The sequence below is a fragment of the Corvus hawaiiensis genome, chromosome 5 (assembly GCF_020740725.1).
Source record: "Corvus hawaiiensis isolate bCorHaw1 chromosome 5, bCorHaw1.pri.cur, whole genome shotgun sequence".
NCBI lineage: Eukaryota > Metazoa > Chordata > Aves > Passeriformes > Corvidae > Corvus > Corvus hawaiiensis.
Window position 1 is genome coordinate 1,647,041 of NC_063217.1, and position 27,833 is coordinate 1,674,873.

The window sequence follows — 27,833 nt, forward strand, 5'->3', positions numbered from 1 at the left end:
GGCACTGGGGACACAGGGCAGTGCTGGCCTGGGCACTGCTGGGCACTGCTGGGCACTGCTGGACTCGATGCTCTTACGGATCTTTTCCAACCCAAACAATTCCGTGTTTCTGTGATTCCAAAGCACCTTTGCTTTTCCCTCTTGCCCATCCTGTCTTTTCCCTCCTGCTTTCGCCATCGGACCAAGCAGAGGAATAAAAACCCCTTGGATTCCCACTTCACTGACCTTCCTCCCACATCTTCTCCATCCACGAGGATTTTCCTTTTTCCTTCCTGTTTTTCCTAAACTGGGGCATAGATTCCCCATATGATTCCCGTTGATCAGTTGTCCAATCAATTCCTTAAATATTTTTTATTTCCTGGAGGTTTTTTTTGCCCATCCCAGGGCTGGGCTGGGATTTGGATGGGCAGAGGAGCTGCCAATCCCTCGTTGGAATGCAGGGAAATGCGGGAGGTCACGGAGCCACAGCCTAAATAAGTGATGGGATGTCATGAAAAATTCCTCTTGGAGCACAAGGAGAGCTCGGCACCTGCCAGGAGCTTGCTTGGCTTTTATTTATTTTTAATTTTCCCTCTCTTTTTGAATTCCCTCTGTATTTTATTCATGTTTCTGTCTGGGCAGGCTCAGGGGGTTTTGGGGCCGTGCAGAAAACAGGGATTTTTTTAAGGAAAAAAGAGGATGAGACACAGAGAGGGGAGGCACAAAGGCAGAAGAAAAGTGGGAGAAAGCAGGAATGAGAAATGAGGCCGGGGAGAGCCTCGTTAGCAACAAGGAGGGATGAGCAGCAGCATAAAACAGGAATGTCTCCATTCCAAGGAGTTTTCCGTGCATCCATCTTCTCCTGGCTTGGATATTTGGGATGCCCCAGCTGGATCTGCTGGAGGTGGGAAGCGGATCCCATCCTTCCCGGGATCACAGCGGAGCTCTGGGATCTCCGGAGCTCCCAGGCTCACCCAGGGGTGCGAGCAATCCTGCCCAGTGGGAATCCTGATACCCCTGGCACTGGAAATGGAACCAGTGGAGCCATCGCCTCTGGCATGGATGGAATTCTGTCCCACGTGGATCAGGGGATGCGAGGGGGCTGGGGTAGAGGCAGCCAGGCAGGCTCTTCCTTCTGCCTGGAATGTGTGGGATAAGAGGCCTCTCTCCTTTGCTTTTCCAACGTGCTCAGATCCCACTCCTTCCCTGTGCCTGAATTTATGGATGTCCAGGTGTTGTATCCATGAATTTGGATGGAGTCACTCTGGCATCCACTGGCTTTGTTGGATCCTTCCCTTCCCTTCCCTTCCCTTCCCTTCCCTTCCCTTCCCTTCCCATTCCCATTCCCATTCCCATTCCCAGACAATGACCCTTGGAACCGGGGTAGGGATCTCTGACTTTGAGTCCTGCGAGAAGGATTTGATGAGGATTTGACACCTTAAAAACGTGGAGAGAGAGGTTTGGAACAGCAGCTGCAAAAGCAGGGCCAGGCTCGTGGTTCCGTGACGGTTTTGCCCCGGATTTCGCCATCCCCCGGCCCGATCCTTTCTCTGGGAGCAGCTTCTGGCTGCAGCTTTAATCCTGCTTTTTTTTTTTTTTTATTTCCTGAAATAATTCCCTTTTTTTGTTGTTTTTTTTTTTTTTTTTTTTTTTTTGTGACTAACAATGACCTCAGCTGTTTGTTTAAGGAGTTCATAACCCCTCCGAAACGTTCCAACAACCCCAAGGAAGTTTCCAAGGAACCCTTGGGTTGGGAGCCTCTGTCATCGATCGGGGCTTCTGCTTTATGTTCCTATCAAACAATAACCAAATTAGAAGGGAAGGAGAAAATAAACACGTTTGGGGTAAATAAAGACAAATTTATTTGTCTCCAACGCCGCCGCTGGAGCTCAGGGAAGGGCCAGCAGACGGCTTGGCCCGGCTGCTGCTCCTTCCTGCCAGGAAAACGTGCTGGGAAGGGGGGAATGAGGCAACAAAACCATGATGGAAACACACAGGCCTCGGTTTGGGTGGAAAATGCCCTGAAAAGGGGTTTGGCTTAGCGAGACTTCTTAGGCTGGGCTTAAAGCTGAGCTGGGCTTAGTCTAGGCTGAGTTCACTGAGGTCACGCGAGCTGGACAAATTCTGGATGGGCTTTGCTGGGTTTGGAGCGTTTTATCCATCGGTGGCCATCCCGAGAGAGGCGGGAGTCGGTGGCTCCACCAGACCTGGAACCGGGAGTTCAGCGCCCGAGTCCCGGTGCCAGATCCCCGATTGCAGGGAATCCCGGTGCCAGATCCCCGATTGCAGGGAATCCCGGTGCCAGATCCCTGACTGCAGGGAATCCCGGTGCCAGATCCCCGATTCCAGGCAATCCCGGTGCCAGATCCCCGATTCCAGGGAATCCCAGTGCCAGATCCCCGATTGCAGGGAATCCCGGTGCCAGATCCCCGATTGCAGGGAATCCCGGTGCCAGATCCCTGACTGCAGGGAATCCCAGTGCCAGATCCCTGATTGCAGGGAATCCCGGTGCCAGATCCCTGACTGCAGGGAATCCCGGGTGCCAGATCCCTGATTGCAGGGAATCCCGGTGCCAGATCCCTGACTGCAGGGAATCCCAGTGCCAGATCCCTGATTGCAGGGAATCCCGGTGCCAGATCCCTGACTGCAGGGAATCCCGGTGCCAGATCCCCGATTGCAGGGAATCCCAGTGCCAGATCCCCGATTGCAGAGAATCCCGGTGCCAGATCCTCGATTGCAGGGAATCCCAGTGCCAGATCCCTGACTGCAGGGAATCCCAGTGCCAGATCCCCGATTGCAGGGAATCCCAGTGCCAGATCCCCGATTGCAGGGAATCCCGGTGCCAGATCCCCGATTGCAGGGAATCCCAGTGCCAGATCCCTGACTGCAGGGAATCCCAGTGCCAGGTCCCTGATTGCAGGGAATCCCAGTGCCAGATCCCTGACTGCAGGGAATCCCGGTGCCAGATCCCCGATTGCAGGGAATCCCAGTGCCAGATCCCTGACTGCAGGGAATCCCAGTGCCAGGTCCCTGATTGCAGGGAATCCCAGTGCCAGATCCCTGACTGCAGGGAATCCCAGTGCCAGATCCCCGATTGCAGGGAATCCCGGTGCCAGATCCCTGACTGCAGGGAATCCCGGTGCCAGATCCCCGATTCCAGGGAATCCCGGTGCCAGATCCCCGATTGCAGGGAATCCCAGTGCCAGATCCCTGACTGCAGGGAATCCCGGTGCCAGATCCCCGATTCCAGGGAATCCCGGTGCCAGATCCCTGACTGCAGGGAATCCCGGTGCCAGATCCCCGATTGCAGGGAATCCCGGTGCCAGATCCCTGATTCCAGGGAATCCCGGTGCCAGATCCCTGACTGCAGGGAATCCCAGTGCCAGATCCCCGATTGCAGGGAATCCGGTGCCAGATCCCCGATTGCAGGGAATCCCAGTGCCAGATCCCTGATTCCAGGGAATCCCGGTGCCAGATCCCTGATTGCAGGGAATCCCAGTGCCAGATCCCCGATTGCAGGGAATCCCGGTGCCAGATCCCTGATTGCAGGGAATCCCAGTGCCAGATCCCCGATTGCAGGGAATCCCGGTGCCAGATCCCCGATTGCAGGGAATCCCAGTGCCAGATCCCTGACTGCAGGGAATCCCGGTGCCAGATCCCCGATTGCAGGGAATCCCGGTGCCAGATCCCCGATTGCAGGGAATCCCAGTGCCAGATCCCCGATTGCAGGGAATCCCGGTGCCAGATCCCCGATTGCAGGGAATCCCAGTGCCAGGTCCCTGATTGCAGAGAATCCCGGTGCCAGATCCCCGATTGCAGGGAATCCCGGTGCCAGATCCCTGATTCCAGGGAATCCCGGTGCCAGATCCCCGATTGCAGGGAATCCCAGTGCCAGATCCCTGATTCCAGGGAATCCCAGTGCCAGATCCCCGATTCCACGGAATCCCGGTGCCAGGTCCCTGATTCCAGTGCCCAAATCCCAGTGACAGATCCCTGATTCTGGTGCCCAAATCCCAGTGACAGATCCCTGATTCCAGGGAATCCCGGTGCCAGATCCCAGACTCTGGTGCCCAAATCCCAGTGGCAGATCCCTGACTTGGTGCCCAAATCCCAGTGGCAGATCCCTGATTCTGGTGCCCAAATCCCAGTGACAGATCCCTTATTCCAGTGCCCAAATCCCAGTGCCAGATCCCTGATTCTGGTTCCCAAATCCCAGTGACAGATCCCTGATTCCAGTGCCCAAATCCCAGTGCCAGATCCCTGACTTGGTGCCAAATCCCGGTGGCAGATCCTTGACTTTCGTTCCCAAATCCAGGTGGCAGATGAGGGTTCCATGGATGAGTTTGGGTCTGCTTTGGCAAATCCTCCTCCTCTGAAATTCCATCTACATTAAATCTCTTGGGATTTTTTTCATTGCTATTATTTTTATTTCCTGTCTTCTCATTTTCCTTTTTTTTTTCTTTTCCTAATCTTTAATTTATTTTCCCTGTTTTCCCTTTTCTTTTTCCCTCCTTCCCTTTTCCTTTGGTTTGTTTTTTTTTTTTTTGCTTCATTTTTCTTTCATTTCCTTGTTGCTTTTTTCTTTTTCTGGTTTTTCATCTTTTGTTTTCGTTTTCCCTTCTTTTTTTCCTTCCTGCTTTTCTTCTTCCTTTTTCCTTCTTCTTTCTTTTCTGCCTTTTTTCTTTCTTTCTTTCTTTCTTTCTTTCTTTCTTTCTTTCTTTCTTTCTTTCTTTCTTTCTTTCTTTCTTTCTTTCTTTCTTTCTTTCTTTCTTTCTTTCTTTCTTTCTTTCTTTCTTTCTTTCTTTCTTTCTTTTTCTCTTTCCTTCTTTCCTTCTTTCCTTCTTTCCTTCATTTTAATTTTTTCTCCCTTTTCCCCCCTTCCATACTTACTCCAACCTCCCCAGAGCAGTTTTCTTCCATTTCGAAATTGCCTTCATTCCCCAGAATTCTGGAAAACACCTTTCTTGGAGATACTGCTGATCTTTGGGGCAGGAGGAGCATCAGATTTAGGGAACACCTGTGGACCTTATCCTTAACCAGAACTTTTTTGGCATCCATCCCATCCTTTGGGAACCACTCCCACTCCAAACCCTCAGATTTCCAGCCTCAAAAATGTTCTTAAAGGGCATTTTTAACCCCAAAAGGGACTTTTTATTCTTCCCCCATCACCGCCCTGGTGTCGAATTCCCCAGTCCCGGGGGACTCCACCCTCCTCCCTCATCGCCTTTCCCCCCAGGAATCGCTTTGGAATGGGGCGAGAACTCCTCGTGCTCATTTTAAACCGTTTCTTCCCGGGATTGCTGCCCCGGGAGTCGCCGCAAAGGGAATTTCGCGGCCGCCGGGCTGCTCCTCTCCCTCCTGCTCCAGCTCTTGGCACCCAAAGTTCCCTTTGTTTGTACCTTTCCAGGGCTGTGACAATGAGCGCGGGGCCGTCCAGGGGTTACTGTGACACTCCAAGGAAAAAGCCTTGGCTTTTGTTTTCCAGAGGTTCTTGGGCTGCTTTTATCTCCAACAAATACCCATAAATCCTGCCGGGGCTCCCCGTGCCCGGGGCCGTCTGGTGGGTGCAGCCCCGGCATCAAATCCTGCCTCAGCTGCTGCTCAGCATCATTTTAATCCCAGGAATATGTGTCCTGTAGGATTTGGGGCTTTTAATGAATTAGGAGCCGGGCTTGGGTGATCCAGGAGTTTTTTCTAGGTTGCCAAAAGTGCGGCACGTTCTCCACTGGAGTTTTTAACTCCACGCTTTCGTTCCTTGCAAATTCCAAATTCCTGAAACGGTTCGGATCCACCAAAAAGGGAACAGGTTCAAATAAACTCGGGATTTTCTCCGGAGGAGGAGGTTTGTGGAGGGGGAGAGGGGCTGGCCATGCTCCCAGGCAGACCTGGCATGAGTGGAACGTGAAATCCTCCTCTTTCACCATGGAATCATGGAATGGGTTGGGTGGGAAGGGACCTTAAAGGACCTGGTTCCACCCCCTTCCTCACCTTCCCTATCCCAGTGTGCTCCAAGCCCCATCCAGCCTGGTCTGGGACACTCCCAGGGATGAGGCACTTCTTTGGGAAACCTGTTCCAGGAGCTGGGAAGGGGCTGGAGAATTCCTGAGGGAGCTGGGAAGGGGCTGGAGAATTCCTGAGGGAGCTGGGAAGGGGCTCAGGCTGGAGCAAAGGAGGCTCAGGGGGGACCTTGTGGCTCTGCACAAGTCCCTGACAGGAGGGGGCAGCCGGGGGGGTCGGGCTCTGCTGGCAGGGAACAGGGACAGGAGGAGAGGGAACGGCCTCAGGCTGGGCCAGGGCAGGCTCAGGGTGGATATTGGGAATATTCCTCTTGGAAAGGGCTGTCCAGCCTTGGCAGGGGTGGAGTCCCCATCCCTGGAGGGATTTAAAGCCCTGTGGATGTGGCACCTGGGGACACGGGGCAGTGGTGGCCTCATCACCCATCCTTCCCAAATCCCATCTCCTGGCGTGTCCCTGGAACCGTCCAAGGCACTCTCCCCTCTTCCAAGGATTTATTTTATATTTTAGTTTCTATTTTTCCCCCTGTGCCACCCCTCCCAGGGGACACCCTGGTGGCTTCTCCTTCACCCTGAGCACCCCAAGGCCCTTCAGGCCACCTCCAGAGGGTCCTGCTGCCTCAGCCCTTGCCCCTAATGAACAATCAAGAAGTCTTAAATTAGCAAAGCCACATTTCTGGAAGCAGAAAAGGGTCACGGAGCCGCCGGACCACCCGCGGGTTCCCGCATCCCGCAGGTGTTTGACTCCTTGGAGCAAGGAGACCCAATCCTTTTGTTTCCAATAAAAAAACCCCACGGCGGAGCAGTTCCAGAGCCGAGGCTGCCTCCTGCAAAGCCAGGCCAGGGCTCTGCCGTGCGCTTTGTGTTTACAGTGGAGCTTAAAGAAATAAGCATCGCTTACATAGGGGGAAAAATGAGAACGCTCTCAAATTGGACCCCAGGGCAAGGCTGGCTGAGAACAATGGATCTGCTAAACAAAACCTCCGAGGGAAAGGAGGAAGTTATCAGGAAAAGCAGGGATGTATTAGTTTAGTTTCTTCAGGAAAAAAAAAAAAAAAAGAGGGAGGCATTCCAAGCACTTGAACTTGAGCGGATCCATTTCGCCGCCCAGACGTTCTCCCCTGGCGCGGCCGAGTGACCCCGGCCGGCGTCGGCGAGCGCGGAGCTCTCCCGTTCCCTCCGTGGCAGCTGGGACAGGAGGAGCAGGAGGAGGAGGAGGAGGAGGAGGAGGAGGAGGAGGAGGAGGAGGAGGAGGAGGAGGAGGAGGCCGCCGCTGCCTCCCGTCACGCGTCCGTCCTGGAAAAGAGACGGGAGGACGGCGCTGGGATGCGGCGCTCGGTGGGAAGAGGGCAGCCAGAGTTTAGGAGGCCACGGCCTGCGGATGGTTTCCTGCTGGGCGAAGGCACCCACGGGCTCCTGGAGCGCCGTGTCCCACAGCATTTTTGCCTTTTTCTGGTGTTTTTCAGGCGGGAAGTGGCGCAAGCCCTCCACGGGTCGTTCCGTGGTTGCTCCTGTGGGATTTGCCCCGGGTTCCGTGCACAGCTCGTGGCAGGGAACAGCACAGGAGCTGCTCCATCTCCCTCGTATTCCCAGCTTTTCCACGTCTTAACCCGCGCTGGGGAGCGCTTCCCAGCGTTGCCATCGCTTCCCAGTGCTCCCAGCACTCCCCAGCCCGAGGAGGGCAGGAGGAAGCGCCGCTAATCCTCATTAAATGTATAAATTTATGGCCCCGTGGTGCTGCAATGTTTAATCAGGGCTCCGTGACTGTGCCGTGCTCCGGGTACAAGTTCAGTGCAAGGTGAATCTTGGCTGAGATAATCTGGAAGTTCAGCCGGAGGTGAAGGCAGCGGCGGCTCCTCACAGCCCGCCCGGGGTGAGCAAGAGGTCACCTCCTTTTTTTATCCTTTTTTTTTTTTAGCCCCTTTTTAACGTGTAAACACGAGAAAAATGCAACTTTGCAGAGGGTTTGGCATCAGCTGAGCAGCAGCAGGAAAGCGAAGCGTGGAGTGCTCGGCCCCGTGGGGCTCGGAGAGGTGATGCCGGTGGTTTTTGGGATGTCCGGAGAGGTTCGGTTCACGTCTCACGAATCTCACGGGGTTTTGTCACCATGCAAAGGAGGAGCCCTCAGGATTTCTTGGCTCAGCCGTCCCTGCTCCCCGCTGCTGGTGGGACCCCTCAGAGGGGAAATGCCCCTGGCCGCGGGGTCTGGGTGTCCCAGGCTGGTGCTGGTGGCACCCTCTGGGCTCCGTCGGTCCCGGAGCGTGGTTCGGTGTCTCCTGCTCCCTGCAGTGCCTGGCTCTGCTGCTGACGGGCGGCACTGACCCCTCCCGGCCCCAAAGCTGCTCCGTCCGTGACTTGGGAATGCTGCCTCCTGGAAAAGTGGCATTGGAGTGATTGGTTCTTTTCCCTTTTTGGGGATGATTTTTTCCCAGCTGGGATGATGCTGGAGGTGGTTTCCCCTAGGTTTATTTGGACAGTTCCTGATTTCTCCCCTCTGAAGCCCTTTCCTGTGTTCGGGGGTTTTGTGCTTTGTGCTCGTGGTTGCTCTTCCCTGACTAAAGGATTGTCTGCTCCTGAAATATTGGGATTTTCCACGTTATTTTCTTACGTTTTCTTTGGAGCCACTGATTTGGACATGTGAGTCAGGTAGGGAAACCCAGGAGGCCATGGACACCTGGAATGCAGCAGTGGAAAAGGAATTCTGTATGATGGGGTACCCTGAGCATGGAGCCATCATCTCCCAACCACGGAGCTTCTCCAAAATGCACCTTCTCCTCCCCGAAACACCTTCAAAAATGCCTCCAAGGACAATTCCCTACACCCTGAGTGCTTTCCAAGCATCACATCCCGAATTTCTCCCCTATGGCGTTGGATGCTGATGCCAGAGGATTTATCCAGCCCCGTCCTCGCTGGGTGCAGCTCCACCAGAACCCGATCTGGGGGATGCTGCTACAGGAGACATCTTTGCCTTGGGAATGAATCCCTCTTTGTGGCGGTTCAATGGAAAAGCCAAGTGTTATTCAATAGCGGAATTCCCTGCGGAACGCTCTTCCGAGGCTCTTTCATTCCTCCTGGCTCCCGCCCAGTATTGTCCCCGTGTGTCGTCGGAGGGTCCGGAGGGTGGAAATCCGCCCGTCTCCGGGCCCAGCCTTCCCTGCAAACTTGTGAACCTGCCTGGAGAATGGGATGAGTCCAAGGGATTATTTTTAGGAGTGCAAATTGGCCACTAAATCCAGCAGCTCCGTTTCCTTTTGTTCCCGTGGCCATTCATAAAATCCCCCTGTCGGGGTGTTATCGCTGGGAAGGGCTGCTGCCATCCCGAAACGTTGGAATCCCAGGGGTTTTGCACCAAATCGTTTTCAGGCCTTGTTTCTTTTTTTTTATTTTCCAAGGGCTGTGCCATGGTGAGAGAAACTCGGGATTTCCCTAGAATTTAGCGGAGCTTTCCCTGCGGGCAAAGATCCAGCGGGTGACTAAAGCCAGGCCGGGAGTGCGGCTTGGGGGGACTTTCCAGAGCTGTCACCCCACACGTGGTGATGCTGATCCTCAGCGTCCCCTCTGGCCAGCCCTTTGCAGGAAGGAATTTTCCCAGTATCCAACCTTGCACAACTTGAGGCCGTTCCCTCTCCTCCCGTCCCTGTTCCTTGGGATAAGATCCTGAATTCCCCCCAGCTGCCCCCTCCTGTCAGGGAGCTGTGCCTCCTTTGCTCCAGGCTCCCTCGGCCGCTCCTGGTGCCCAGAAACACAAATTTTCTGAGGTTTTAACGAGGCCCTTGGAAGAAATTCCTTCGGGAAGAGGAGAAAAGTCAACCCCGTGTAATTCCAGCGTGGCTTCAAAGCAGGTGGAAAGCCAGAGGTGGAAAGCCAGAGGTTTTCCTCCCAATAAACGATGAATGTTTGCAGCTGGAAAGCCGGGAGATCTCTCTGTGCAAAAAGCTTTGTGGAGCCCTTTCCCTGGAAATCTGGGCTATCAGGAATACAGGAACCTATAAACAGGCAATAATGTGAAGCTGAAAATAATCCAGGCTGGACAGATTTGGGTTTTGTTGGTCTCAAACCTCTCTCCATTACAAACTATCCTCGCTGCCATAAATCCTTCCAGCAGATTCCTCTCCTGGATTCTTTTTTTTTCCCCAGGAACTGTTTGACTTTTGCAGATAAAAAGAGAAAAAACCAAATTAAATTGATGCTTTTAACTTGCAAGATCAACCCAGTTAAATGTGAGGCGAGGAGCTTGGAATTGGTTCTGTCCCCTGGGTGGGACATCCCAGGAGACCTGGAGGTGTCACTTGGGGTGGTTGTTGTCTCATGGAGAGGTCCAAGCAGGACTCTTGGATCTGTAATAATTCCCAGAAATCCAGGTCTGGGGAGCACCTAAATTAAGATTTACCTTCCCTGTGCTCCGTGTGTGGATCCCTTTCCTTGTCCATCACCAATTCCCTGCGGGTGCTCTCCAGCCCCTCACCCCAAGGACCCCCAATTCCCAGAGCAAATCCTCTTTTCCAGTGAAACCAATGACAGCTCTGCTCCTGTTTTCACTTAGGCCACGATTTCCCCCTCCGTGCCTTTCACAATTCAACAACAAACATCATGTTCCAATTCCTGGTGCCTTTTCTCTTTGGGAACGCTATTGTCCGAACCCCACGTCTTCCCAGGGGTCGGAATGTTTCTTTCTCTTTCAGTATTCCTTTCCCACGAGGCGGAATTAAAACCTCCCCAAAATAAATTATTTGGGCTGCGCTTGTCCATGGCTGCTGCTGCTGGAAGCTCCTTGGGTTTTTGTCGTCCATAACAATTCCCTGCTGGCGGGTGGAAGGGGCTGCTCCACCAGCAGTGGGATGGGTTCTGGATGTGGACGCACTGGGAATTGCCACCGGTTTTCCATAGTTTTGTGTCTTTTTCGGAAGTCCCCAGCAGGACCGGGTCCGACCACTGTTTTGTGTCCCACTGGAGCATCTTGTCCTGTCCTCCAGGTGGACAGTGGTGGGACACAAGTGCAGCCTCTCGTTGTCACTTCTGCTGAGGAGCTGCGATGTCCAGACAGGGCAAGGAGCTGCTTGAAGGAAGTTTCTTCCAAGGTTTCGGAGTTGGAGGCGCGATCTGGTACAAATCAAAGCAGGGCCGGTTTGTGGAAGGTGTTGGGTCAAAGGTTGTTCATTCCAGGCAGCAAGAGCACTGCGAGGAGGAACATCAGACAGTGGTTGTGAGGCTAAGGAGGGATAATGGAGCTTGGAGAGCTGTTTTCACCTTGGTTCTGAAACCATTCCCTCCTTCTTCCCCGGAAAACCAGAGCGGGCACTCAGGGACTTGGACATGGCCCTCAGCAGGGTTCAGGGCAGGAGTGCTGCTTCCAGCTGGGAAAGCACCAAACGGACTGAATTCCTGCTTTTTCATGCCCCATAAAACTCATCACAAGCACTTGGCCATAACCACGTGGCATCGGCGTCCCTCCCGCGGGGATCTGAGTGTCCCCAGAATCCCACCGCGAGGAGACCTCGGCCCGGCTGGGTGTGCTTGGAGAAACGAGGACTGAAATGGTGCTGAGCATCCTCAGGGACACAAGAATTCCCTAATTTAGGCTTTTGTTGAAGGAAAGGTTTGGTTCTCTATGGAATGTTCCCCACCAACCCTGGCGCCATCTCATCTGCTGGGATGGTACCGGCAGAGGAAAGTCCTCTCCAATCCATCTTGGTGGAATCCAAATCCATCCAGTCCCACCAACTCCATCTTGGTGCTCCGCCCTGTCCCTGGGAGGAAATCTGATGGTGGATCAGAGGGAAGGGGTGGATTTTTCTGGGATGGAATCCCAGAACCACCCTGGTTAGAAGGGACCTTGAGGGCTCATCTGGTCCAGCCCGGTGTGGGGAAGGAGCGCCTGGAAGGAACCCTGTCGTGCATCCCAAAAGCCTCCAGCAATGGGGTCTCCAGCACATCCACAGGGAAGTTGTCCCAGTGGAAGATGGGTCTCACTCCAAGGAATTTCTTTCTTGTGTGGAGATCGAACCTTTCCTGTGGCACCTTGGAGCCTTTGCTCCTTGAGAAGAGAGATCTTCCTCCTCCTCCTTCTCCACCTCCTCCTCCTCCTCCTCCTCCTCCTCCTCCTCCTCGTAGCCACCCCTAAAGGGCTGGAAAACCACGATGAGGGGACGTCTCTTACGCAACCGAATCCCTTCCCTTTTCCTGGCAAAACTGGTGCATTCCCATGGGAATTTCCTGCAGGTCAGGAGCTTTTGGTGCAATTCCCTGTTGGGGGATGCTGGGTCACACGGGGCACTCACAGCCCCTGGATCCCTGGCAGTGCCCAAGGCCAGGCTGGACATTGGGGCTTGGAGCAGCCTGGGACAGTGGGAGGTGTCCCTGCCCGTGGGGGTTGGATCTGGGTGGGCTTTAAGGCCCCTTCCCACCCAAACCATCCCACGATTCCATGGCTGACACGGGCGCAAGCGTGCAAAGGCCGGTGGTGGCTTTGATCCGGTTCCAGGAGCTCTGGCAGGGCTCGCAGGCTGTGTTTGGAATCAGTTTGGATTCACATTCCAGTACTCCTGGCTTGGCTGGGAGGATTTGATCCAGATTCTGTCGTCAGACAGAACAAACTGTCCCCGCTCTCCTTCGCATCTGGAGGGGGACGCGGAGTCAAACGGTGGCCTGGTGTCCTCCTGCAGGGACCTTCCAGCCATCCTCTCCCTGTGCTTGAGGCGAGGGGCATAAAAATTTGTCTGCTTGGATAAAGAGGACGTTTTTGAAGAGTTTGAGGTGGTGACATTGCAAGGGGGGTGGAAAGGAAGTGGTTTTGAGGTAGAGCTGGTGGTTGGACTTGATGATGTGAAAGGTCTTTTCCAGTTTAAACGATTCCATGAAATGGGGGGAAAGTTCTTCCTAGGGGAGCCTGGGGCAGGGCTGGGAACCGGCTCCCGGTTTAATTCTTTCATTCCAGCATTTCCTTCTCTTGAATTCTGATTTCACTTTGAATACAAGCGCCTCTATGTGTATATATAGGATTTTAATTTCTTTTTAGCACCTTTCTTTCAGCATTTTATTTAAATTATCCTCCACTTCCCCATTTTTATAAAGCTCCACCTGCACCTCTCCCTGCTCCTGCTCAAGGTGTTCCTGGAACTCCAGGAAGCTGCAGGTCCCCAGCCCTGAGCGTGTCTGCAGCTTCCTGATCTTATCCCACTCCCACATCATCGTGGTGAAAGCTCCTCTTTATTTTTCCCTCCTCTTTCTTCCCTTTCCCTCCTCTCCTTTCCCTTTCCCTCCTCTCCTTTTCCTTCCCCCCCACCCCACAGTGGATGTGCTGTCGAGTTTGATTTATGGCCTTGAAAGGGAGACTCCAGTTTAAAGAATTAATGGTATTTGCATATTTGATTTGGAAACTCCCCCGGCAGACCCGCGGCAGCCCCGCGCCGCCGGCTTTTTCCTTTCCCTTTCTTTTCTTTCCCCCTCGGCCCGTTCAGATTTAGCAGCAGAGGTGAAAAGTTGAAGCAGTAAAACCAATAAAACCACATTTATGTGACAGATAAATCGTCTGGAGGCAGCTCTCCCTGAGCCTTCGGGCTTCCTCCTGCAGGACCTCTCCCCTCCGGAGCGCGACCCACGGCCGGGCTGGGAGCGCCGGCAGCCGGGGCCAAAGGTGCCGGCCCCGGCCGTCCTCGGACCTGCCGAGCCAAAAAAGATGGATGTGGGCAAACAGTTGGAAAATACACAGCCCATCTGTCACTGTCGGGAGGCACCCGGGGGGAGCCTGGCTCTGGGAGAGCTCCGGGAAGGTCCAGGCTGAGGTGGGAGCGTTGGGAGTCATGGAATCAGTGAGGCTGGGAAAGCGCTCAGAGATGGAGTCCAGCCTTCATTCAGCTCTGCCGGGGCCACCACTGCCCTGTGTCCCCAGTGCCACATCCACAGGGCTCCGAAATCCCTCCAGGGATGGGGACTCCACCCCTGCCAGGCCTGGACAGCCCTTTCCAAGAGGAATATTCCCAATATCCACCCTGAGCCTGCCCTGGCCCAGCCTGAGGCCGTTCCCTCTCCTCCTGTCCCTGTTCCCTGCCAGCAGAGCCCGACCCCCCCGGCTGCCCCCTCCTGTCAGGGACTTGTGCAGAGCCACAAGGTCCCCCCTGAGCCTCCTTTGCTCCAGCCTGAGCCCCTTCCCCAGCTCCCTCAGGAATTCTCCAGCCCCTTCCCAGCCCCGTTCCCCTCCCTGGACAGCTCCAGCCCCTCAGGGTCTCTCTTGGTGGAAGAGGCCCAAAACTGCCCCAGGATTTGAGGTGTGCCCTGGTCCTGCTGCCACCCTGGTGCCGGGACAGCCCAGGTGCCCTTGGCCTTCTTGGCCACCTGGGCAACACCTGGGCTTGTGTAGAGCCGCTGCCGATGGTTCCAGGTCACTGGAGTTTCTCTGGCAGTGGGAAGCCATTCCCTGCCTCCTGGCCCTCCAGGCCTTGGCCCCAGTCCCTCTGCAGCTCTCCTGGAGCCCCTTTAGGCCCTGCAAGGGGCTCGCAGCTCTCCCTGGCTCCTTCCCTTCTCCAGGGGAACATTCCCAGCTCTCCCAGCCTGATCCAGAGCAGAGGGGCTCCAGCCCTGGGAGCAGCTTCGTGTCCCTCTAAGCTCCAGCACTGCTCCTGAGCCTCTGCCAGAACAATTCCCAACGTTTTAATCTCATCTTCTCCAAACTCCTTCCTAATCCTCACCTCTTTATATCCTTTCTTTCTTCATCCCTTTCCTCCTGGCTCTTTCTCCCCTCTCCCCACCAACAGCTACCTGGCCGCTCCGGCCGTGCACTTTCCATGGCAAGAACTCATTGGGCTTTGTTTGGGATTTGCCTGAGGCACGTTCAGCCTCCAGGGGCCACCAGCAAGAGGCCTTTGGTGCGTTGTGGGGGTTCCCTTTGAGCCTCTACAACCATGCGACTCCTCCCAGCAGCCGCCAAACCCCGCGGAAGCGTTTTGGCCCCGGCGCTCGGCCTGAAAAGCGCCTGTGAAATCATATTTAAGGTTGTCTCTCTCGAAGGTGCCCCTTGGAAAAACCTCCCGCCAATGATGTTCAGCTCGGGTTTGTAGTTTAACACAAAGGCCCCGCCGGACAAAGCCGAGCGGGACCCGGGCTGGAAAAGCCCTCTTAGGTCCCAGCTAATCCGTCCCCCCCGCCAGCCCGGGGGATTGTTCCCGACAGCTTGTTTTCCTTGCCCTGACCTACATAGTCAAAAAGAATCTTGTCGCACATTTTTGTTTTGTATCTGGAGGTCTCGGAGGAGCTAAATCCCCTTCTTGGCGGGGCAGGATGCGTTGTTAAACAGCGCCGGGGCCTCCAGGAAAACCATGGAGACGCGGGGACAATGAGGCCTCTATGGGCCCCACTTGGCCGTGGGACGGGCCCGGCCTCTCCCGGCTCCGGTGGTGGGCGCCGGGACGCGCCGAGCGGGCGATGAAGACGTCCACGCGCTTGGCAGCCTGTCCCCAAATAGAGTGGTCACAGCAGCGCTCCAAGACGGGATCTTTGGGAGGGGGGAAAGGCAGGAGCTCTTAATTAACCTGCTGTGGACGGTGCTGAGGTGAAGGCAGCATCCCGGGAATCCCGGGCTGTGCCCCTGTGGGTGGGGTGGAGAAGCCAAGTCCTCGTTGAGGTGAGGAGATCCACATGTGGGGAAGGCATGGGAGCACCTGGTTTTTAAGGACAATAAGGGTGGGAGCGGTGTGGGAAGAGGGCATTTAGGCAGCCTGGGCTGTCGTTCGCCCGTCCCTCACCTGGCTGGGAGGAGTGGGGTCATCCGTGGAGATGAAGGGCTGCAGGTGGGAATTTTGGCGGTCTGGAGCAGGGACTGTCACGGATGGCTGAGTTAATCCCTTTCCTTCCCCTGCTGCCAAGGCCTGGTGGTTTCTCTTACCGATGTCTGGAAAGCACCTGGGACTCCCAGGCTCCGGGAGCTGCGCTCACCCAGAATAACCCCGGAGCTCCTCGGGGAGCTCTGGGCGCTGGAGGCGCTTCCAAAGCACTTGGAGGGTGTTGGGATGGAGCAAGGGTGATGAGAACTCCGTGGGGGATGGTCAGAGCGGTGCTGGGGGTTGTTTGGGGACAGAAGAAGTTCGTGGTGACTTTGACCCCAAAAGTTTCCTCCTGCCGTAGCTGAGGGCGTCAGGGCGCTGCGCTTGTTTGTCACCCACGTCCCCGCGGCGCCTCAGACCTCAAATCCCCAAAAACAGGGATCACAGAGCAGGAATGCTCAATGGCCGAATTAATACAGCCCTGTGTTAATTAATGCTAAATATTCCTAAATTAATAGTGCAGTATAATCAGGTTAATGATTAAGTGTTTAACAGAATAATATTAAACAAATCAATAAGGCCTGCAAACGGTTCTTTATTGATACCACCACCTGCCCAGGGCCTCTGTCGGCTTCTAGGGAAGCACCTGCTCCCTTTTCCAGCTTTTTCCAGTCCCGTTTGTTTTTCCTTTCCAGCTCTTGGATCTGTTCATCCAGTGGGATTGGTCGACGTATTTGGCCGACTATGGACAACCCACGTGCAAGTACCTTCGTGTGAACCCCACCACAGCCCTCATCCTGCTGGAAAAGTGAGTGCAGCTCCCGAATCCCGGGATCATTTTCGTTCCCATCTTGCTTTAGGAGCTCATTCCATCCTTGTGAGCAGCGGCTCCAGCGCTGGGTGGCCCGAGGGAGCTCAGATAGAAAAATCCCATTTTATCCCATGGAGCCGAGTCCCAGATTACCCAAATTCAATGGCTTGGCTGCGGGTCCGTCTTTTTATTGGCTCTTGAGCAGCCTTTGCCTTGTCCTACCAGAACATTTCACTGCAGACGTGAATCTCCAGCTCCAAAATCCTCCACCGTGTGCTGGGCTGCAGGCAGGAGTGGCCATCCCGAATTTTTGGGCAATGCCACGAACAACTTCTGGTTGTGAAGGGGTCGGGCAGTTGGACCACGTTGGTGTAGGTTCCCTTCTATTCCCTTTTATTCCGTTCTATTTCTATTTATTTTTATTTCTATATTTCTGGTTTTATTTCTGAGTTTTAATTTTATTTATTTCTGTATTTCTGTATTTTTACTTCTATTTATTTCTGCTTTTATTTCTATTTCTATTTACTTCTGTATTTCTATGTATTTCTATTTTTATTTATTTCTATTGCTGTATTTTTATTTCTATTTATTTTTATATTTCTTTATTTCTACTTTTATTTATTTCTACTTCTATATTTTTGTTTCTATTTATTTCTATATTTTTATTTCTATTTATTTCTGGTTTTATATTTTTTCTATTTATTTCTATAATTTTTCTATTTATTTCTATATTTCTATTTCTATTTATTTCTATTTCTATATTTTTTCTATTTTTTTCTATTTCTACATATTTCTATTTATTTCTACTTTTATTTATTTCTATTGCTGTATTTTTATTTCTATTTATTTCTATATTTCTTTATTTCTATTTCTATTTATTTCTACTTCTGTATTTTTGTTTCTACTTACTTCTATCTTTTTGTTTCGATTTATTTCTATTTCTATATTTTTTTCTATTCATTTCTATATTTCTATTTCTATTTATTTCTATATTTCTATTTCTATTTATTTCTATTTCTATTTATTTCTACTTTTATTTATTTCTATTGCTGTATTTTTATTTCTATTTATTTCTATATTTCTTTATTTCTATTTCTATTTATTTCTACTTCTATCTTTTTGTTTCGATTTATTTCTAGTTCTATATTTTTATTTCTATTTCTATATTTTTATTTCTATTTTTATATTTTTATTTCTAGTTCTATATTTTTATTTCTAGTTCTATATTTTTATTTCTGTTTCTATATTTTTATTTCTAGTTCTATATTTTTATTTCTATTTTTATATTTTTATTTCTATTTCTATATTTTTATTTCTAGTTCTATATTTTTATTTCTGTTTCTATATTTCTAGTTCTATTCAATTCTCTTCCTGTTTCTTCCACCTCCGTCCCGTCGGCCGCCCCGAGATTCCCAAGCCCTGTGGGCTCAGGAGGTGTCTCTGGGTGCCCTCAGCGAGGACGAGCTCCCCGCTGGGGCTGAATCCCTCCTTTGAGGGCCGTAGTTCGTATGCTCTGCACAGCTCCGGCCCAGATCCCGGAGCCGTGCCGGGAACAGCGCCCGGACGCTCCGCGGGGCTCCGGGGTGGCTCCCGGGCTTGTGCCAGTCCTGCGGGCCAGCAGCGAGGCGGGAACGCCGCGGCTTTGCCGTGCCTGCCGGCGCGCCGGAGGGAGGGAAGCGCCGCCCGGCCTGCCCGTGGTGGGTCTCCCAGATGATGTCCCCTGGTAGAGCTCCAAGCTGCCTTGGGAAGGATCCACTCTGCTCTTGCCCCCTGGCTCCCAACGGACCTCCCGGCTCGTTTTCCAGCTGGTGGGACAGAGAACGAGCCAAAACTTGGGGATTTATCGTTTTCCGAGCGGCTCCTGCGGTGCTGAGTCCTGCACGGAGGAGCGGGCAGGAGGGAATCCTCATGGAATGGTTTGGGTGGGAAGGGACCTTAAAGCGCATCCAGCTCCATGGGCAGGGACACCTCCCACTGTCCCAGGCTGCTCCCAGCCCCAGTGTCCAGCCTGGCCTGGGACGCTTCCAGGGATCCAGAGCCATTGAATGTTCCTCTGGAAGTGCGGCCCCAACTCTAAACTCGTCACCTGCTCCTTGAGGAGAAAGAGGGAGACCCCAAACCCAACTCAAACTGCTCCTCATGGTCTGATTCCATGGTTAATCCAACCAAACCCAGCTACATCCCAGGAAGTGCCCAAGACCAGGCTGGACGGGGCTTGGAGCCACCTGGGACAGTGGAAGGTGTCCCTGGCAGGGGGCGGCACTGGGTGGGCATTAAAGGTCCCTTCCAGCCTGAATTATGCTCTGAATCTCTGGTTCTGTGAGCGACCTTGGGGTGTTTGGGAGCTTCGGGGTTGCCTCTGTGGTGCAGAGAGGGCCAGGTGGTCACCTGGTGTCATCCGTGGTCCAGGGAACCTCCGGCTCCTGTCCAGCAGAGGAACAGAACGGATCTCACAGCACCTCAGGATGTCCAGAGGGCACCAGTGGGGGACACGGGGACCAAACGTGGTGTAAAGCAGCTTTACACCTCGTGGCATTATTTTCCTGCTGGGATTTTATGGGTTGTGTTATCCCTGGGTTATTCACGGCCATGGGTCAGGGGTGGATGTGGAAAGGCTGGGGGATGGTTGGATTCGGTGACCTTGGAGGGTTTTTCCAACTGGAATAGCTCCGTGATCCACAGTGAATTCGTGACCCAACACATCCAAGATAAAAAATTGAGAGGTTTATTCAGAGCTATCAGGAAAATTATAAAGAAAGAAAATCCAAACTCGTCAAAAATCTGGGATCTTGGCCATGCAGCAGCTGGAAGAGGCAGGGGATTGAGGAGGCTGGGAAGGAGGTGGGACAGCAGGAGAGCAGCTCCACACTCGGTGGTGGTAAAACATCACCAAACCCCAGCCTGGCTCATTTCATAAAGTCATAAAATCCTGGAATGGTTTGGGTTGGAAGGAACCTTAGGGATCATCCCATCCCACCCCATCCATGGGCAGGGACACCTCCCACTATCCCAGGTGGATCCAAGCCCCAGTGTCCAGCCTGGCCTTGGACATTCCCAGGGATCCAGGGGCAGCCCCAGCTGCTCTGGCAATTCCAGCCCAGCCCCTCCCCACCCTCCCAGCCAGCAATTCCTTCCCAACATCCCAGCCCAAGCTCCCCTTTCCCATTGGGAAGCCATTCCCTGCCTCCTGTCCCTCCAAGTCCATGTGAGAAGGAATCTGCAGGACAATCTCCACGGATTTCCGGAGGCAATCCCTGGGCTGGCTCTGGCACATCCCGCATCCCTGTGGCTCCATCCACGCGCTCCGGAGGCTCTGCCCTCATCCCAGCCCCTCTGAGGGGTCTCTGCCCACCCCCCACGAGCTCTCCCGAGGCTCCTCACCCCAGGCAGCACATCCGCTGCCTCCAGCGCTCCCATCCCGCCGGGAATTCCGCCGGGGCCGCTTCAGTCTGTAACCTGTTCTCCTCCTTATCTCTCTCCCTTATCACCCCTCTCTCCCAGGATATCCCGGGTGTAAGTATGTGCTCGCTCGGGCTTTCACCCTCACCTCGCAGGGCCTCGATTGTCTGGTTTCAATGGAGCCCGAAACGCTGGAAAGGCAAAGTGCCTCTGGAGCGGGGCCCTGCGGAACCCGATCCTCCCAAATGCACTAATTAGAGCTAAAAGAGGAGCTTTTACCCCGCTGCTTTTTTCCCCTCCCGGATTAATTGAAACAAAGCTCGGCTCTCTCCGAGGTGGTGTTTGTTGACAGGGGTGGGGACAGTGCCGAGCTCTCCTTTCCCTTCCTTTCACTCCTAATCCTGGGACCGGCTTCCAAGCCCTCGCTTATCCCAAGGCTGCGCTCGGAGAAGTGAAACCGGGGAGCTGCACAGCCCAACCCGAATCCTGCAGGATTTTCTGTCCTGTAGCTGAATTCGTGGATGGTATTTAATAGCTTCCACCTTCACGTGGTGTCTGGAGATTCCAGATGCTCCCAGACTTTACCAGGCCTTACCTCTGTGGTGCTCCCAGTTATCCCGAGGCTCTGCTCAGGGAAAAAAAAAACCTGTGGATCTGCACAGCCCAACCCGAATCCTGCAGGATTTTGAGTCCTGGAGGCAACTTGTTTAATTAATAATATTTAATAGCTCAGCGCTTGCACCTTCACATGGCGTCTGGAGATCCCAGCAGCTCCCGTCCTTCCCAGACTTTACCTCTGTGGGTTTGTTAATGGTGTTCCCAGTTATCCCAAGGCTCTGCTCGGAGAAATGAAACTGGGGAGCTGCACAGCCCAACCCGAATCCTGCAGGATTTTGAGTCCTGTAGGCAACTTAATTAATGAAGAATAATTAACAGCTGAGTTCTTGCACCTTCATGATGTGTCTGGAGATGCCAGCAGCTCCCAGATGCTTCCAGACTTCACCAGGGATTGCAGCTGGAGCCCTGATCCCACAAAAAACCCTGCGGGTTTTTTGTGGGATCAGGGCTCCAGCTGCAATCCCTTGCCATCCTGATCCGGAGGTTTATCCATCCCGCTCCTCCCCAATCATCCAAACACACCCCAAGTTGTTTTCTTGCACGGAATGTGCCTTGCTCCCAAAATATTCCATGGACCCGAGCAGGTCCCACGGGATGGGAGATGGAAAAGCTCTTAGGGCAGGGGAGGTTCTGCTCTAAATTCCCGGTGTGTGGAAGGGCTGGAGAGGGACAGGAAGAGCTTTCCAAAGGTACAGGGTGACTTCCAGCACTTCTGATGTACCTCTGGAAACTGGGAGAGCTCCCAGCTCTCCTGGGGAAGGGCTTGGAGATCTCCTGGAGCTGTTTGGAGCTGTTTATCCCAAAATCCATGATAGCAAGACCTGGGCGACTCCAAACTCCACTTCCCATTGGCACAGTCGCTCCCTGGTTCTCCTGGAGGAGCAGCTGCCAACCTGCTCCAGCTGAAAAATAGGGAAAACCAAAAAAAATCCCAATTTTGGTGGCTGGAAGTGCTCCAAGCTCTCCTGTTCCTGTTGGGAGATCCCGAGTCTCTGGGCACTGGTAACTCCAGTCAATTCCCCTTTGGGATGAAGTTGTTATCCCAGATTCCAGTTCCGAGCTGGGTGTTTTTTGGGAACATTTCAGATTCCCCGTGGCTCTTTCTAGAGGGGCTGGAGCCTGGAAAAGCTTGGAATTTTTGATTGTGTCCAATAAGTTTGCAGAGGTTTGGGTTGTGCTCAGTTGACTCCAGAGCCTCGGGATGGTCCAGTGCCAGCTTCCCAGGGATTATCAGCGCCGTGTCCCTGGCACTTCAAAGCTTCATTTAGGTCCCCAAAGCCAAAACCTGGGATTATGGGATGCATCCAAAGCCCTCAGCCTCTGCCAGATCTGATTTACCCGGAAAGTCATTTACAAACTGGGATCATTTGGGAGAGCTGAGCCCCTGCAGGTTGGATTTTGGGAGGTTGTGCCTTCAGGAGCTGCGGGAAGGTTGATCCTGGTGGGATTTTTTCCCTTCCCAGCACCCTTGGAGCATATCCCAAGCCGTCTTCCCCCCCAAAATACGGATCTGAGAATGCAGGAGTGCATGAAACCCCCCTCTGCCAGCTTTGCATGTGGGGTCCCCTCCCACCTCCTGCTCTGCTGGGCTCTGGATTTATGGAGACCTCCTTCCAAACAGCTGGGTTCCTTCCCGGGATGGAAATTATCCCGTGTTCCATTTAATGGAAATGATCTCTATGGATACGATTTATATATTATATTTGTTGGGAAAAACGGGATGGCAGACGGTGTCCCTGCCCACAGCACGGGGCTGGAAATGGATGGGATTTAAGGTCCCTTCCAACCCAAACATGCCCAGATTCCCGGGAATATTTTGTAATGTTTAAAATTCACAACTCCAGACCTTCCCAGCTGCGTCTCGTGCGCACGAGGCACCGTTTTCAACAAAACCCCGTAATTCTGTGGATTCCGGGCTGATTTTTAAATTTCCTCCTCAAATTCCATCACCGCTGCAGAAGGTGACATGGGGACGGAGAAATCCCTGCTTGGAAGGGGGAGGATTTAGGATTTCCTGCATTTGGGAATTAGGGAGAGACCCCAAAGCGGCGTCGATTGGGATCGGAGGGGTTCAAAGCCTGAAAAACGCCCCAAAAATTGGTGTAGATCCTTGAAATTCCACATCCTCCTCTCTGAGCGCTGGACACCCCCAATCCCTGCTCCATAACCTCTCTGTGCTCCGTGCAGGATGCGGGACACCAGCAGGAAAAACAACGTTTTCGCCCAATTCCGGAAAAACGAGCGGGACAAGCAGAAGTTGATCGACACCGTGGCCAAGCAGCTGCGCGGCCTCATCAACAGCCACCACTCCTGAGGGACTCGGGATCCCCTTCCCGCAGCCTGGCCCTCGGGAATCTCGCTCCGAGAGCAGATTTGTATTTTTTTATTCACCCGGAAAGTCTCGGCGGAGCCTCCCCCCGACGGCAAAACGCTCCCGGTGGAACGGTCCCAGGAAAAGAGGTGGTGGCAGGAGTCTCCTGGATCAACTCCTATTTTCAGGGGTTTAGAGAGTGATGGGAATTCTTGGAGCCTGGGAGAGAAGTCCACACCCAGACTGGGGTTGTTTTTTTTTTTTTGTCGAAGCCAAATTGAAGGGATCGTCCTGCCTTCCTTCTGTTAATTTATTCCTTTGGAAAACACAAGAATCTGGGAAGAGCCATGGGTTTGGGTTCTTCTCCTGGGCAGGGGGAAGGGGGTCACCCTGAGTGTGTCCTGTGGTTTGGATTTAGGTAGGAAAAAGGGATTTCCCAGGGTTTTTTCTCCTCTTTTCCCGCTCCGTGGGCTGATTTCCGTGTTAGGCTGCAAATCCCTGGAATCGTGACCCTTTCCTGTGTGTCCGTAACCACCCCTGAGCTCCACTCCGGGACCTGCCAGGGGGTTGGGATCATGGAGAAGGGTTTGGAGCTGCCTCCTTGATCAGATTTGGGAAGGGAGAGCCAAAAGGATAAACTGGGAATGTGTCCTGTGGCACCGCTCCGGGGCTGGGATGCTGCTGGACACATCCATGGATGGAGGAGCGGGAATGGGGGGAGGGCACACTGAGGTCTCCTGGTGTCCAGGAGGGGATTTTTTTCCTCTCTTTTCCATGCTGGTGTCCCATTTTCCCTCTCCTCCTGATGGTTCCGTGGGGAAATCTTCTCTCGGTCGCCCTGGTTGGAGCTGGGCCGGTGGGAATCTCCTGGAGGCAGTGGGAGATTCCCCAGGGAGCAGCGCTGCTCCAAAGTGCCTGTGGACAAAATTCCCACTGTCCCAAAGATGCCCAGAGATCCTCTGCTCAAACCAGGCAGTTTTGGGGAGGAGGGAAACGCCACCACCGGGATTTAATCCCAGGATTCAGGTTCCAGAGGGGGATTTTCGCCCTCCTCATCTCGTTAACCCGTCTGGCTCTAATTCCCGGCATTATCCAGCCGCATTCCCAAACGCTTGAGGGGAATTCTGATCTCCCCGGTGGTTGTCGCAGCCCTGGAAGTGCTGCTCCTGTGCCCATTCCCGACCCTCTGGATGCACCGAGGGAATGAGGTTTGCCCTTCCCTCCTTGTTCCTTGGTTTCCATTTGGAGAAGGTTCGTGTGGCTCCATCCCAAAATTAAACAGGAACGCGGTCGGGAATGACCCCCTGGAGCCCTTGGCCCGTGCCGGCCATCTCCAGCTGCAGGGACCAAGGGATTCTTTTCATTAATAAGAGGGAAAATGTAAAATTCCTTTGGTTTTGGAGGGGGACGGGAGGTGAATCCCTTGTGAGCTCCTCTTTGAGGGATATGGAAGAGGAATGAAGGGAACAGCAGCAGGTGAAGGAAGGTTGGAGTCAGTGTGGCCAGAAAGGGATCGGCTTTGGAGACACCTCTGGACATGACCCAGAGGGACAAGGGATGGGAATTCCGGGAGTGGGATGAAGGGAGAAGGAGGAGAAACCCCGGGACACAGGGAAGGGATTTTGTGCTGCCATCCTGAAATTCCACTTTTCACTCCATGAGGTATTCCCAATAAAATCCTCCACAGAGCCGAGGCAAGGCCTCATTTCAGGTGCTCCAGGCAGCTCCCACCCTTCCCAAATCCACGCTGGGCTCCCCTTCCCGTCTCCCTGAGCTGTAATCCCAAGAGCAGCGACCTGGGAAGGGTTTCCTCGCTCCTTCAGGCTCTTCTTGGAGAGGCCAGGATCGGGATCCCCCAAACCGGCTCCTGGCGCTCGGGATTTGCTGCTGGGAAAGTCAAATCCAGCCAAGGGAGAGCTTCAGGGAGTTCCTGATCTCGGGAGGTCAAGAGCCGGAACCGCAAGTCAGAGCCCGGGATGAAAAATGGGATTTTGGGACTCTGGTCCCAATTAACTTTTTGTTCGGAGAGATGCGGCTCCATCCCTTCCAAATAAAACGAATCTTTTAAACAGATTGCCCAAAAAGCCCCTGGAAGACATCCCAAACCCCCTCCCAGTCTCTTCCTAATGATGGGTGTCCTCCGACACGGATGGAAGTGCTTAGGAGGGAAAAGTCGCCGCTGGGAATTTAAAGGGGGGGGGGGATGTGGGAAACAGGGGCAGGACCCGAATCCGAGATTTCCAACTCCCCAAAATAAATAACGCTGCTCTAACACCTCGCTCCACATCCACTGAACATTCCTTAGTGGGGCTGGGTTTTTTTTTTTTAAAGAAAATTGGATTATCCTGTCATTTTTCCAGGGTCCAGCAAATATTTTCCAGCTTCCAGTGGGAAGAAAAATCATATTAACACCAAAAAAAAAAAAAAGACAGATTTGGCTTCCCGAGAAGCTTCTTTCCTTCTTCATCATCTTCAGGCATTCCAGGAGTTGGGAATAACCCTGTATGGGGTGTCCAGAGTGGGAATGCGCAGCCCAAGCCATCCGTAGGGTGTTCTGTAGGAGCCCTTTCTGTAGGGAAGGAGGAGTTCTCCTGGGATTTTTGGGTATTCCTGAGGCTGGAGCCGGATGCTCCCAGTGATTTTTGCACTTTGTTCCATATCCAATCCCAACTCCCGCTCGGATGGGGATGGCAGGAGTTGGGATGGTGCTGGTTTGGGGTTGTTTTCTCCCAAATTGGAGAAGGTGGAATTTTGGGCAGGAGCTGTGGGAAGGGTCATGGTGGCCCCAAATTCCTTGGAAGGTGCTGGGGTGGAGCCAGGGCCACTGCTGCTCTCACATCCCTCGTGCTGAAGTTTTGGGATCAAATTCCAACCGGAATCCAAATCCCAGGCAGAGATTCCTCCCCCTTGGGTGTTCCCTGCCTCCATCGGGTTTTTCCCGTTACTTCTGGGTCGGGTTTGGTGCTTTTGTGGATCATGGAAGGGTTTGGAGCATCCGAACACCGTCCCACGCTCCGGTTGGATTTGTGTCTCACCCCTGGGGCTTTTGGGATCTCTGTCCCGGTTTTCCTACAATTCCATGGGGTCTGGAGAGCCCTCGTATCCCCCCCAGCACGATTCCGTGTTTATCCCACTGCTGGCAGCTCCCAGGGAGCACAACTCCCATAAATCCCATCCCCAGTGGTGCAGGATGCACTGGGAACGCTGTGGATCGGAGGGAAGCGACCCCAGCGCACCGGGATTGGCCGGGATTCACCCCAAAAGCGCCGGGGTGGAGGGGGGGGAGCTCAGGGGGGGCTTTGCTTCACCCCAAAGCTGCTGCTCCAATCTCCAGCCCCTCTCTTGCCCCCAGGGCTGGGTTTGGGAAGCTTTTCCCGGAGTTGGGATCCATCCCCACCTGCAGCTCCCCAAAAATTCCATGGGCAGCTCATTCTGGAACCCTGACAGTGCCCAGCTGCTCCCTGCCTTGGCTCATCCCTCGGATTTTGTTTCGCCAGGAAAACCCCCCACACTCCCATCCCATATCCCATCCCACGTCCCATCCCGTCCCTCCCTGTCCACCGGCTGCTGGGGTTGCCTTTTCCCATTCATTTTGGGGCGGAAGGACCTGATTTTGGGAACTGAGGTGGTGAAAACAGCTTTTTTTGCACAAGTCGTTGCACAATAAGGGGGAAATTTAGCAATTAGGTTTAACTTTAAAGGGAATTTTGTTGTTTTTTTTTTTCCTTAAAACTCACTAGCAGAGCTACTGATTCCGAGAGGAAAAAGAGCTGGAACGGTCGGAGAAAGGACTGCATGGTTTACAGGTTCTGTTCTGTTAGAAATTAGCATGTTGGACATTTATCCTGGTGTAATTCCAATTAAACAAATACAGCATTTAACTGTTTCATTAATGCCTCCCGCGGCTCTGTGCATCCCTGTGGAAAAACCCGACCCCTAAATCCCATCAGTGATAAAATCCGACATCTCCTTTGGACACCTGGCTGCTGGACACAGCCGGATTTGTGGGGGATCCGAGGGGAAGAAAATCCCTGGATGGGCGTTGGATCCCACCCTCCCTCATTGCCCTGAGCGGAAGCCAAGTTTTGACCAAATTTGGGGGGATTTTAATTGGTTTCTATCAAAAAATTCCTCCCTGGGAGGGTGGGGAGGGGCTGGGCTGGAGTTGCCAGAGCAGCTGGGGCTGCCCCTGGATCCCTGGCAGTGCCCAAGGCCAGGCTGGACACTGGGGCTTGGATCCAGCTGGGACGGTGGGAGGTGTCCCTGCCCATGGATGGGGTGGGATTTAAGGTTCCTTCCCACCCAAACCATTCCAGGATCCTGGAGCTGCTGGGAACACCGGGATGGGGGGAATTTGGGGGTCCTGCCCCCCCTGGGAAGGGCGATGGGGAGGTTCCACGGAAGGGCTCAGGCAGATGATGTGGGTTTTGTGGAGGATGAAGGATTTAGGGAATACCCGTGGGCTGGGATAGCAAAGAATCCTGGATTGTACTCCACGAGTTTCTCTAAATCCCATTTTTAAGCTGTTTATCCCTTCTGGTTTCTGGCAGATGCTGGGGCAGGGATTCCCAGGTGTTGATTTGGAGCAGTGGGAAGGAAAACATTCCCTGGAGCTGTTGGTGACTCCACCTCTCCAGGGGCCTTTCCCCACAAGAGAGGGAAGGAGGAGGGTGGGGACCCCCCGGATTTAACCAGGATATTCCTGGTGTTTCCTGGTAATGGCCACCATGGAGCAAAGGGAAAATTCCATCTCCTCCACAGCAGCTCCAGGGAGGACCTAAAATTCCAGGAAACCCCCCAGTTCCTGGGTTAAGGAGCTGTGTGTTACCCCATCCCCTTCTCCGGGTGGATTTTGGGAGCTGGGCCGTGCCAGGAGCAACCTGGATGCTCCGGGTGTGCTCCAGGTGGGAGATGGAGATGTCCTGCATTGGGGTGGGATGTGGCCG

The 27,833-nt window shown here is 53.5% G+C and overlaps 1 protein-coding gene across 8 annotated transcripts in view; it reads left to right on the plus strand.

Moving 5' to 3' along the window:
- The window catches only part of EXOC6B (exocyst complex component 6B), a 271,080-nt gene extending 244,304 nt beyond the window's left edge, over positions 1-26,776 (plus strand). For 4 of the 8 annotated variants that reach the window (XM_048303538.1, XM_048303541.1, XM_048303543.1 and 1 more), the window contains 3 exons: positions 16,444-16,556; positions 20,061-20,072; positions 22,764-26,776. In XM_048303538.1, coding sequence (XP_048159495.1) covers positions 16,444-16,556; positions 20,061-20,072; positions 22,764-22,890 — 252 coding nt within the window. In that variant the 3' untranslated portion in view covers positions 22,891-26,776. Of the gene's footprint in view, positions 1-16,443; positions 16,557-16,784; positions 16,931-20,060; positions 20,073-22,763 lie in introns of all 8 variants that reach the window. The other 4 variants (XM_048303539.1, XM_048303542.1, XM_048303545.1 and 1 more) reach the window with 2 other exon arrangements.
- The last annotated feature ends 1,057 nt before the right edge of the window (positions 26,777-27,833 follow it).